At 48.4% G+C, this 13,292-nt stretch overlaps 1 protein-coding gene across 1 annotated transcript in view; it reads left to right on the top strand.

Moving 5' to 3' along the window:
• The window catches only part of wnt3a (Wnt family member 3A), a 74,811-nt gene extending 66,597 nt beyond the window's left edge, over positions 1–8,214 (top strand). Inside the window, exons 3-4 of the mRNA XM_033020282.1 lie at positions 5,511–5,776; positions 7,300–8,214. Coding sequence (XP_032876173.1) covers positions 5,511–5,776; positions 7,300–7,779 — 746 coding nt within the window. The 3' untranslated portion in view covers positions 7,780–8,214. The remainder of the gene's footprint in view (positions 1–5,510; positions 5,777–7,299) is intronic.
• The last annotated feature ends 5,078 nt before the right edge of the window (positions 8,215–13,292 follow it).

Here is a 13,292-nt window from a genome sequence, read left to right as displayed (position 1 = left end):
AACCAGGGGCCACAGTTTAAGAATAAGGGGTAAGCCATTTAGAACGGAGACGAGGAAACACTTTTTCTCACAGAGAATTGTGAGTCTGTGGAATTCTCTGCCTCAGAGGGCGGTGGAGGCCGGTTCTCTGGATACTTTCAAGAGAGAGCTAGATAGGGCTCTTAAAGAAGCGGAGTCAGGGGATCAGGGGAGAAGGCAGGAACGGGGTACTGATTGTGGATGATCAGCCATGATCACATTGAATGGCGGTGCTGGCTCGAAGGGCTGAATGGCCTACTCCTGCACCTATTGTCTATTTTCTAGTGTCTATTGTCTATTGTCTCTGAAACTGGTGCACTGCAATGCTGAGAACTATATTCTGCACTCTGTATCTTCCCCTTTGCTCCACCTATACAACCTGAGTTTGACTTGATTAAACCTGTGGATAGTATTATTAGATCTGATTGGATAGCAAGCACAATGAAGAATTTCACTGCACCTTGCTACAGGTGACAGTATTAAACCTAAACCTATCAGCATGGACTGTGTAAAAACAAGATTACGATACAACATAGAACATAGAATGGTACACCTTCTCCGGACAGGCCTTTCAGCCTTTGTCTGTGCCAAATGTGGATGCCAAAATGGGGAGGGGGTGAGGGGGAGGGAGGGAGTTGGATTCACGGGAGGTTGGTCTTGGAGGGGAGGATGCTCCTCAAACTTCGGAGCATCCTGGACAATACAGCTCACAGACGTGACACACTGGTCAACCTGAGGAGCACCTTCAGCAACGGACTGGTTCCACCAAGATGCAGCACAGAACGCCACGGGAGATCCTTCTTCCCTGTGGCTATCAAAGTGTACAACTCCTCCCCCTTCCGTAGTAGGGTAGACTGACTCCCCTTCTCCTGCACATCACCTTTAGCTTTGCCCCTCTCACCTTAAAGCGATGCCCTACGGGATTAGATATTGCCAACCCTGGGACCATAGTTCGGACTGTCTGTCTAGTCTGCCTGACTAATTACTGACTCCTCCTATCACCACGGATGAAAACAACTTTTTCATCCTTACTAATGCCAGTCACGGTGGCACAGCGGTAGAGTCACAGCGAATGCAGCGCCGGAGACCCGGGTACGATCCCGACTACGGGTGCTGTCTATACGGAGTTTGTACGTTCTCCCCGTGACCTGCGTGGGTTTTCTCCGAAATCTTCGGTTTACTCCCACACTCCAAAGACGTACAGGTTTGTAGGTTAATTGGCTTGGTAAATGTAAAAATTGTCAATAGACAATAGACAATAGGTGCAGGAGTAGGCCATTCGACCCTTCGAGCCAGCACCGCCATTCAATGTGCTCATGGCTGATCATCCCCAATCAGTACCCCGTTCCTGCCTTCTCCCCATACCCCCTGACTCCGCTATCTTTAAGAGCCCTATCTAGCTCTCTCTTGAAAGCATCCAGAGAACCGGCCTCCACCGCCCTCTGAGGCGGAGAATTCCACAGACAATCACTTGTCCCCAGTGTGTGTAGGATAGTGTTAATGTGCGGGCATCGTTGGTCGGCGCGTACCCAGTGGGCCGAAGGGCCCGTTTCCGCGCTGTATCTCTAAACTAAACCAAACTAAACTTATTTCCCGCCTGTGAACCCACTTCAGGCGCTTTGACCCATTGGGAAAATTGGTTGAACTTTAAGGGAGACACAAGGAACTGCAGGTGCCGGAATTTTGAGTAAAACGCAAAGTGCTGGAGGAACTCAGCTGGGTCAGGCAGCTCCTGTGGTGGGAATGGACAGGCGATGTCTTGGGTTGGGATGCTTCTTCAGACTGATGGAGTTGTGGGGGTGTGCGGGGGGGGGGGAGGAATATGGAAAAGAGAGGGGTGGGGGGCACGACAAATCCGGACAAGTGATAGATGGATACATATTCTCTTTCTGCTGATTGGTTAGCACGCAGCAAAAGCTTTTCCCTGTACATGTGACAATAAACTGAACTAAATTCATAAGAAATAGGAGTAGAATTAGGCCATTCGGCCCATCATCTGCTCCACCATTCAATCATGGCTGATCTATCTCTCCCTCCTAACCCCATTCTCCTGTCTTCTCCCCATAACCTCTGACACCCGTACTAATCAAAAATCTATCTATCTCTGCCTTAAAAATATCCACTGACTTGGCCTCCACAACTTTCTGTGGCAAAGAATTCCACAGATTCACCACCCTCTGACTAAAGACATTCCTCCTCATCTCCTTCCTAAAAGAAGATCCATTAATAGGAGGGGTTTTAATGGCGGATGAGTGGAATAAGTGACAAAGGCTAGAGGTGACAAAATAGTGTCAGATAAGGAGGATTGAAACCGGAGGGAGGGATATGGGTGGGAACAGGCAATGTCGGTGGGGTGGCTGAGGGACTCGAACGTGGAAAAAAAAGGTGTGCACAGGGGTGGGGGAGGCACAGGAAACAGAGAGGGGGAAGTGGGAGAGGGGAGGGTGTTATTTAAAATTGGAGGATCCAATGTTCATACTGTTGGGTTGTAATGGGAATGTGAGGTGCTGTTCCTCCAGTTTGAATGTGGCCTCACCCTGGCAATAGAGGTGCCCTAGGGCACAAACAGCAGTCATTGAGTGATACAGCGTGGAAACAGGCCCTTCGGCCCAACTTCCCCACACCGGTCAAAAGGTCCCAGCTACATTAGTCCCACCTGCCTGCATTTGGCCCATATCCTAATTTGAGGAAGGACATTCTTGCTATTGAGGGAGTGCAGCGTAGGTTTACAAGGTTAATTCCCGGGATGGCGGGACTATCATATGCTGAGAGAATGGAGCGGCTGGGCTTGTACACTCTGGAGTTTAGAAGGATGAGAGGGCATTGAAACATATAAGATTGTTAAGGGCTTGGACACGCTAGAGGCAGGAAACATGTTCCCGATGTTGGGGGAGTCCAGAACCAGGGGCCACAGTTTAAGAATAAGGAGTAAGCCATTTAGAACGGAGATGAGGAAACACTTTTTCTCACAGAGAGTGGTGAGTCTGTGGAATTCTCTGCCCCGGTGGTGGAGGCAGATTCTCTGGATGCTTTCAAGAGAGAGCTAGATAGGGCTCTTAAAAATAGCGGAGTTAGGGGATATGGGGAGAAGGCAGGAACGGGGTACTGATTGGAGATGATCAGCCATGATCACATCGAAAGGCCAAATGGCCTACTCCTGCACCTTTTGTCTATTGTCTATTGTCTATTATCCCTCCAAACCTGTCCTATATATGGATATATATATATTGGATATATCCTATCCAAACCTGTCCTTATACCTGTCTAACTGCTTCTTAAACGTTGGGATAGTCCCAGCCTCAACTACCTCCTCTGGCAGCTTGTTCCATACACCCACCACCCTTTGTGTGAAAAAGTTACCCCTCAGATTCCTATTAAATCTTTTCCCCTTGAACTTGAACCTATGTCCACTGGTCCACGATTCCCCTACTCTGGGCAAGAGACTGTGTGCATCTACCCAATTTATTCCTCTCATGGTCCAGTGTGGGAATGGTAAGGGGGGATTTAGTTTTGGATAGATAGGATAAAAAATAAATAGCATCCCTCTTATTCTTATGGAATGTTCTAAATGACCCATATCCTCCATGCCCTGCATATCCATGTGCTTATCTAAAAGCCTCTTAAACACCACTATCGTATGTGCCTCCACTACCACTAACCCACCTCCACCACCAACCCTGGCAGCAGTGCTTCCACACCTCAAAAAAAATATTCCTGCCGCCATTTTCAATTGTGACGCGACTGACGGGCCTCCCCCAACTGCGCAGTAAATGGTTGTAAATATACGGGTACAAACTTTCTTTCCGCAAATCATCCCGCGGGCATGATTGGACCTTTTGCTATTTCCCCGCGAGTGCGCAGTGGGCCCGGATTCTGCACGTGCGCAGTTGGGGCGGCAGTCGCACATGCGCCGTTCAGGAAGGCTCACCGAGTCGGGAAATTTCCCGAAATTATTTAATTTCCCTAAAATTACCCGAAGACAACCGGAATTTCCCGAATTTCCTTCAAAGTGGAAACGCTGCCTGGCAGCGCGTTCCAGGCACCCACCGCCCACTGTGGAAAAAAACGTGGAAAAACCCCAATCATCTTTCCCCCTCAGAAGAATAATATGTTCAGGTTTATATTGTCACCTTGTTATAGGAAGGATGTATCCATTAGTGGGAGAGTCCAGGACTAGAGGACACAGCCTCAGAATTAAATGATGTTCCTTTAGGAAGGAGATGAAGAGGAAGGGAATGGGAAGAATGTAGCGACTGATCTTATTGAAACATATAAGATTATTAAGGGATTGGACACGCAAGAGGCAGCAAACATGTTCCCGACGTTGGGGGAGTCCAGAGCCACAGTTTAAGAATAAGGGGTAAGCCATTTAGAACGGAGACGAGGAAACACTTTTTCACCCAGAGAGATGTGAATCTGTGGAATTCTCTGCCTCAGAAGGCAGTGGAGGCCAATTCACAGGATGTTTTCAAGAGAGAGTTAAGATTCAGCTCTTAGGGCTAACGGAATCAAGGGATATGGGGAGGCAGGAACGGGGTACTGATTGTGGATGATCAGCCATGATCACAGTGAATGGCAGTGCTGGCTCGAAGGGCCGAATGGCCTACTCCTGCATTTTCTGTCTATTGTCTTTTGCCTATTGAATTTCTTTAGTCAGAGGGTGGTGAATCTGTGGAATTCTTTGCCACAGAAGACCAGCCTTTCCACCATTGACTCCATCTACACATCACGCTGTCTCGGGAAAGCAGCCAACATAGTCAGAGACTTGTCCCACCCCGGTTGTCCCATTCCCTCTTCTCCCCGCTCCCGTCCGGCAGAAGATACAGAAATTTGAAAGCCCTTCCCCTCTGTTATCAGGCTTCTGAACGGTCCTTCCATAAGCTAGGGTACTGTCCCATTTACCTCTACCCCATTGCGGACATTGGACTTTGTCTCTGGAACTGGTGCGCTACAATGCTGAGAACTATATTCTGCACTCTGTATCTTCCCCTTTGCTCTACCTATTGGTCTGGAGTTTGACTTGTCTGTTTTAATGCCGAATATTACCTGATCTGGGGAAGGGGAGATACGGAGATAAGGAAGTGTAAGGTGTGAGAAGGAGACATCAAAGGGGATGGAGTTCAAGCAAAATGTAGAATAGATCATTGTTAGCGAGGAGAAGGTGACAACAAAGCAAACAGAGATAAAATGTAATCAGGAACTTCATCAGCCTGAAAAGTTCAATGTGTGTGTGGCTGTACATATATATACATATACATACACATACATAGAAGGGTCTCGACCTGAAACGTCACGTGTTCTTTCTCTCCAGAGATGTTGCCTGTCCCGCTGAGTTACTCCAGCATTTTGTGCCTATCTTCGGTTTAAACCAGCATCTGCAGTTCCTTCTGACACATCGCTTGACTTGAGACTTGACTGTTGCCCGTTGGTGTGAGTTTTAGTGATAGACCTGTGACATCTCTCTCTGTCTGTCTCTCTCTCTCTGTGTCCAGCCACGCGGGAGTCGGCCTTTGTCCACGCCGTTGCGTCCGCCGGTGTCGCCTTCTCCATCACCCGCTTCTGCGCGGAGGGCACGGCCAACATCTGCGGCTGCGACGGGCGGCACAAGGGGCAGCCGGGCGAAGGCTGGAAGTGGGGCGGCTGCAGCGAGGACGTGGAGTTCGGCGGCATGGTGTCGCGGGAGTTCGCCGACGCCCGGGAGAACCGGCCCGACGCTCGGTCCGCCATGAACCGGCACAACAACGAGGCCGGCCGCATGGTGAGGCCTGCCGCGGGGGTGGGGGTGAGCGGGGGGGGGGGGGTTGGGAGGCTGGGCCGATTCCCGGACATCGGCCGCTTACAGCGCGAGGGTCACAAAGAACCAGGCATCAGATCTCCACTCCGCAATCAGTACCCCGTTCCTGCCTTCTCCCCATATCCCCTGACTCCACTATCTTTAAGAGCCCTATCCAGCTCTCTCTTGAAAGCTTCCAGAGAACCCGCCTCCACCGCCCTCTGAGGCAGAGAATTCCACAGAATCACCACTCTGTGAGAAAAAGTGTTTCCTCATCTCCGTTCTAAATGGCTTACCCCTTATTCTTAAACTGTGGCCCCTGGTTCTGGACTCCCCCAACATCAGGAACATATTTCCTGCCTCCAGCATGTCCAAACCCTAACAATCTTATATGTTTCAATAAGATACCCTCTCATCCTTCTAAACTCCAGAGTGTACAAGCCCAGCTGCTCCATTCTCTCAGCATATGACAGTCCCGCCATCCCGGGAATTAACCTTGTAAACCTACGCTGTACTCCCCCAATAGCAAGAATGACCTTCCTCAAACTAGGGGACCAAAATTGCACACAATACTCCAGGTGTGGTCTCACTAGGGCCCTGTACAACTGCAGAAGGGTCTCGATCCGAAGCGTCACCTATTCCTTCGCTACATAGCTGCTGCCTCACCCGCTGAGTTTCACCAGCATTTTTATCTACCTGCATCTGGAGGTGGGCGTTTTCACACTTCTGTACCTCTTGCGTGATGGGAGAGGGGAGTAGAGGGAGTGATAGCCCTGTCCCACGGTACGAGTTCATTCCAAGAACTCACCCGAGTTTTTAAAAAATCAAACTCGTGGTAAGCAGGGAGAATGAACGTAGCGGGTACGTCGGAGCTCGGGGGGTCTCTTAGCGGCTCGTAATGCTAACGGCAGGTACACGGGATGACTCGCTAACGGCAGGTAAGCACGGGAAGACTCGTGAAGATTTTTCAACATGTTGAAAAATATCCACGAGAGCCCCGAGTACCGACAAGTGGCCATTACCGTAAATCTCCGAGTTCAAATCAGAGCAAACTCGGGAGAGCTCTTGGAATGGACTCGTACCGTGGGACAGGGGTTTGACCAGGGCGAGACTGGTCCTTGTTTACGCTGCTGGCCTTGCCGAGGCTGGGTGAGGTGTAGATAGAGGGATACGGGCCAAACGCGGGAAAATGGGACTAGCTTAAGTAGAGCGCTTTGGCCGGCATGGACTAGATGGGCCGAAGGGCCTGTTTCCGTGCTGTACTCCATGTCTGTACGATTGTCCAAGTAGAAGCAATTGAAAAGTCATTCTAGGTAGACAAAAGTGCTGGAGAAACTCAGCGGTGTGAAGAAGGGTTTCGGCCCGAAACGCTGCCTATTTCCTTCGCTCCATAGATGCTGCTGCACCCGCTGAGTTTCTCCAGCACTTTTGTCTACCTTCGATTTTCCAGCATCTGCAGTTCTCTCTTAAACAATGAAAAGTCATTCTGTTGTGTTTCCCTTGTCCAGGCCATTTTGGACCACATGCACCTGAAATGTAAGTGCCACGGCCTGTCGGGGAGTTGTGAAGTCAAGACCTGCTGGTGGTCTCAGCCCGACTTTCGTGTGATTGGGGATTACCTGAAGGACAAGTACGACAGCGCCTCGGAGATGATGGTGGAGAGGCACCGGGAGTCGCGGGGTTGGGTCGAGACCCTCAGCCCCAAGTACGCCCTGTTCAAGGCTCCAACCGAGAGGGACCTGGTCTACTATGACCCGTCGCCGAACTTCTGCAGCCACAACCCCGAGACGGGCTCGTTCGGCACCCGCCACCGCCAGTGCAACCTGACGTCGCACGGCATCGATGGCTGCGAGCTGCTGTGCTGTGGTCGTGGCCATGACACCAGGACGGAGAGGCGCAGGGAGAAATGCCACTGCATCTTCCACTGGTGCTGCCACGTCAGCTGCCAGGAGTGCACGCGCGTCTACGACGTTCACACCTGCAAGTAGCGGCGGCAAACGGGGGGCGCACAGTCCTCGCTGACGAGACACACACGCGCACGTGCACGCACACACACACACACGCACACACGCACAAGGCTGGAGTAACTCAGTGGGAACCAGCTGCAACACGTACGGAGAGGTGACCAAGCGTTCGGGTCGAGACCCTTCGTCACCAACACCAGACCCATCACCGACACCCATGGTCCTCGCTGAAGTATCTCACCACGTTGGGAGGTCATGGCTCCAGGCCGGGACTGTCTTCACTTGGTCCTCCTGCCTTGGGAGACGAGGCCTCTGAAATGACTAATGTGGAACTAATGTTGGCCAGAACCAGACTGCGAAAAATATAGCTGACACAAACACGACGCAAGAGACTGCAAGTGCTGGAATCTTGAGCAAAAAGAAACTAACTACTGTTCTATGTTTAAGAAAGAACTGCAGATGCTGGAAAAATGGAAGGTAGACACAAATGCTGGAGAAACTCAGCGGGTGAGGCAGCATCTATGGAGCGAATGAATTCGGTGACGTTTCAGATCGAGACCCATCTTCAGACCTCAGCATCTATGGAGCGAAGGAATAGGTGACATTTCGGGTCGAGACCCTTCTCCAGATGTCTCGATCCGAAACATCACCTATTCCTTCGCTCCATAGACACTGCCTCACCCGCTGAGTTTCTCCAGCATTTTTGTCTACTGTTCTATGCTCGATATAAGATTAGTTTAACTTGGCATCATGTTCGGCACGAACATTGTGGGCTGAAGGGCCTGTTCCTGTGCTGTACCGTTCTATGTTCTAACTCAGCGGGTCAGGCTGCATAACCTATAGAGCATTGGAATCCTTCAAGAGTCACCCAGAGGGTTGTGAATCTGTGGAATTCTCTGCCACATAAATGCAAGAGGAATATGCATTAGCATCGGTGTGATGTCTAACTGCAGAGGTGATACTAGGACTTTTCAAATTGGGATATTTCATTTTAGCAATGTCGTGAAGGCCTTGGAAAATAATATAACGTCAGCATTTTTAGTCGAGAATCTAAAATGATAGCCAACGTTAGGATTTTGACTTTTGCTTATTGAATAAGCAGGTGACGTGGGGAAGTTTGACAGTCTTTCACCATGACAAAAATATAGACTGAGGTGATCACCAATGAATCACATTAGATTGAGCCTAGTTGCATTTAGTGCATTGTCACGTGTACCGAGGTACAGTGAAAAGCTTTTTGTTGCGTGCTAACCAGCCAGGGGAAAGACAATACATGATTACAATCAAGATTGTATCATTTCTGCTGGTGCTGGTCAACACCAGAGGACCATGTGCAAGTTTTGCACTACTTTTCATTTTGGTTAAACATAACAAACTCAAGAGCTTGGAGCATCCACTGGAATTTGGAAGGGTGAGAGGGGGGTCTTATAGAAACATGTAAAATCCTTGAGGGATTGGACAGGCTAGATGCAGGAAAAATTGTTCCCAATGTTGGGGGAGTCCAGAACCAGGGGTCACTGTTTAAGAATAAGGGGTAGACAATAGACAATAGACAATAGACAATAGACAATAGACAATAGATGCAGGAGTAGGCCATTCTGCCCATCGAACCAGCACCGCCATTCAATGTGATCATGGCTGATGTATGATCAGCCATCAGCCATGGATGATCAGTAATGATCACATTGAATGGCAGTGCTGGCTCGAAGGGCCGAATGGCCCACTCCTGCACCTATTGTCTATTGTCTATTGACCAAACATAGGCATTTGGGTTTATGGGGCATCTTGGTCAGCAGGGATGAGTTGGGCTGAAGGGCCTGTTTCCATGCTGTATGACTCTTTGACCAATATTCAATGGGATCTGATTTTGTACCAGCACACATGTATTTTACCTCTTGATACCTTGAATGTACATTTACTTTCAAATGTAAGGTATCTACTGACATAACATTGCCATTGGTAATTCTATTCCATTTTGCATTGAAATGAATTAATTTGAAATGCATTGAATTGACAGGTGCTGAATGAAAACAGGCCCTTCGGCCCACCGAGTCCACACCGACCATCAATGACCCGTTCACACTAGTTCTATGCTATCCCACTTCTGCAGACACTCCCGACACGCCAGGGGCAATTTTAGAAGCCAACCTATTCACCCAAATGACTTTAGGGCTAATATTCTCCCTAAAATTTAGAAGATTGAGGGGGGATCTTATAGAAACTTACAAAATTCTTAAGGGGTTGGACAGGCTAGATGCAGGAAGATTGTTCCCGATGTTGGGGAAGTCCAGAACAATGGGTCACAGTTTAAGGATAAGCGGGAAGTCTTTTAGGACCGAGATGAGAAAAACATTTTTCACACAGTGGTGAATCTGTGGAATTCTCTGCCACAGAAGGTAGTTGAGGCCAGTTCATTGGCTATATTTAAGAGGGAGTTAGATGTGGCCCTTGTGGCTAAAGGGATCAGGGGGTATGGAGAGAAGGCAGGTACAGGATACTGAGTTGGATGATCAGCCATGATCATATTGAATGGCGGTGCAGGCTCGAAGGGCCGAATGGCCTACTCCTGCACCTATTTTCTATGTTTCTATTCACTGGAATTTAGAAGGATGAGAGGCAATCTTAGAGAAACATCTAACATTCTTAAGGGATTGGACAGGCTAGCTACAGGAAAAATGTTCCCGATGTTGGTGGAGTCCAGAACCAGGGGATCACAGTTTAAGAATAAGGGCTGGGCCATTTAGGACTGAGATGAGGAAAATCCTTTTCACCCAGAGAATTGTGAATCTGTGGAATTCTCTACCACAGAAGGCAGTGGAGGCCGATTCACTGGAGGTTTTCAAGAGAGAGTTTTAGATTTAGCTCTTGTGGCTTTCGGAATCAAGGGATATGGGGAGAAAGCAGGATCGGGGAGAAAGCAGTACTGATTGGGGATGATCAGCCTTGATCATCTTGAATGGCGGTGTTGGCTTGAAGGACCGAATGGCCTACTCCTGCACTTCTTTTCTATGTTTCTATATGGGAGGAAACCAAAACATCCTGAGGAAACCCTTGTGGTCAGAGGGAGAGTATACAAACTCCTCACTGGAAGGACCCAAGGTCAGGATCGAACCGGGGTCTCTGTTACTGTGAGATAACGGCGATATATAAGACTCCATGCATTCACCCTATTACTCCCCTCGTGTTTTATACGCCTCTATAAGATTACTCCTCAGCCTCCTGCGCTCCAGGGAATAAAGTCCCGTACACTCAGAATATACAGTGAAACCTCTGCTTGCTCTGACATGGGCCCTCATCTGCCCACACTGAAAGACTGGAGGATGTTTTCTCCTTTTACGCGCTATATAAATGCAAGTTGTTATTGAACGGTGATGGGGTATGCCTCCATCCAGCAGCCACACGGCCAAACCCAATGAAAGGCATCATTGCCTTTGAAGAAAATGAAGAGTTGAGCAGTAGCAGATCATCAGAACTTTAATTCACGACTTTTGTACAATGTACTTTTGAATTTTTTATTCCGAGAAAAAAAATCTTTTTTTAATAATTTATTTCAGAAATGTACATATATTAGTAATTAATGATATATATTTTGATGGGTTTTCTGTTTGTTTTTTTTGCCTTGTGACTATAGACAATTGATAATACATTCCACTGATGTGTTGTCCATGCCTCGATGTTCAATGTTAATACATCAATAAATAAACAAGGAACATTGACTTGTCAAAATGACTCATGTTAATAATTTAAGATCTGTATCGGTTGTCACCTTGTCGTGGTGGAGAAGCTTGCGTGGACCTGAGATCCTGAGAGCGATGCCGTCTGGAGCTATGCTCCTGGTAGGGCCACCCATAGGGTGGTAAGGTCGAGGGGGAGGTCTCTGACAAAGAGCAATCCAACCAAGACCTCAACGGTGGAACAGGCGGAGGACGATGGCTGACCTTAGTAGAGCGTCACAACGGCTGGGAAGGCGGATGAAGGCTGCAGCAGTAAAGGGTCTCCGGTCGTCTTGGACTCCATGCCACTGGATCCTGACCCAGATCTGTCAAGGACCGTGGGGTGGCTGTCTGTGCACCAGTCTCCCCACGTTAAACAAAGTCACGCACAGGCGTCCTCCATATAGGGAATAACACCCTGGATACACCCATGGTCAGCCATGACCGAAGTATTGATATTGGTGATGACACTTTATTGACACTTGTGCCTATGCACCCAGGTACAGTTAAATACTTTGTTTGAACGTTTCCAAAATATTCTGAAATGGGAGGGAGAGGAGCCTGAGGTCGAGGTACATATAGGTACCAATGACATAGGTAGAAAAAGTGAAGAGGTCCTGAAAGGAGAATTTAGGAGGAGAGTTAAGGAGAAGGACCGCAAAGGTAACAATCTCAGGATTACTGCCTGTGCCACGCGACAGTGAGAGTAGGAATGGAGCGAGGTGGAGGATAAATGCGTGGCTGAAGGACTGGTGCAGAGGGCAGGTATTCAAGTTTCTGGATCATTGGGACCTCTTTTGGGGAAGGTGTGACCTGTACAGAAAGGACGGGTTGCACTTGAACCCGAGGGGGACCAATATCCTGGCGGGGAGATTTGCAAAGGCTACTGGGGAGACTTTAAACTAGAATGGTTGGGGGGAGGGACTGAAATAGAGAAAGCTAGTAGACAGTGTGTGAGGCAGGAGGCAGAGAAGGGTAGCACTCTGACCCAACATGTAGGGGAGAAAGAAGAAAAAGATAATAAACAGAGAATAAGAGTTGGTGGGTTTCTTAAATGTGTGAGCAGAGAGACAGAGGGGTGTAAAATGAGGGCAGAAGCAATAGGTAGCAAGGTGAAAAGTAAAAGTGGCAGGCAGACAAATCCAGGGCAAAAATCAAAAAGGGCCACTTTTCAACATAATTGTATAAGGGTTGTAAAAACAAGCCTGAAGGCTTTATGTCTCAATGCAAGGAGCATAAGGTGGATGAGTTGAATGTGCAGATAGTTATTAATGAATATGATATAGTTGGGATCACGGAGACATGGCTCCAGGGTGACCAAGGCTGGGAGCTGAACATCCAGGGATATTCAATATTCAGGAGGGATAGACAGAAAGGAAAAGGAGGTGGGGTAGCGTTGCTGGTTAGAGAGGAGATGAATGCAATAGAAAGGAAGGACATTAGCTTGGAGGATATGGAATCGATATGGGTAGAGCTGCGAAACACTAAGGGGCAAAAAACGCTAGTGGGGGTTGTGTACAGGCCACCTAACAGTAGTAGTGGAGTTGAGGATGGCATCAAACAGGAAATTAGAAATGCGTGCAACAAAGGTAAAACAGTTATAATGGGTGACTTCAATCTACATATAGATTGGGTGAATCAAATTGGCAGGGGTGCTGAGGAAGAGGATTTCTTGGAATGTATGCGGGATAGTTTTCTAAACCAACATGTAGAGGAACCAACGAGAGAGCAGGCTATTCTAGACTGGGTATTGAGTAATGAGGAAGGGTTAGTTAGCAGTCTTGTTGTGCGTGGTCCCTTGGGCAAGAGTGATCATAATATGGT

This window comes from Amblyraja radiata, chromosome 4 (genome assembly GCF_010909765.2).
Source record: "Amblyraja radiata isolate CabotCenter1 chromosome 4, sAmbRad1.1.pri, whole genome shotgun sequence".
Taxonomy (NCBI): domain Eukaryota; kingdom Metazoa; phylum Chordata; class Chondrichthyes; order Rajiformes; family Rajidae; genus Amblyraja; species Amblyraja radiata.
This window is presented reverse-complemented; position numbering and strand designations above follow the sequence as displayed.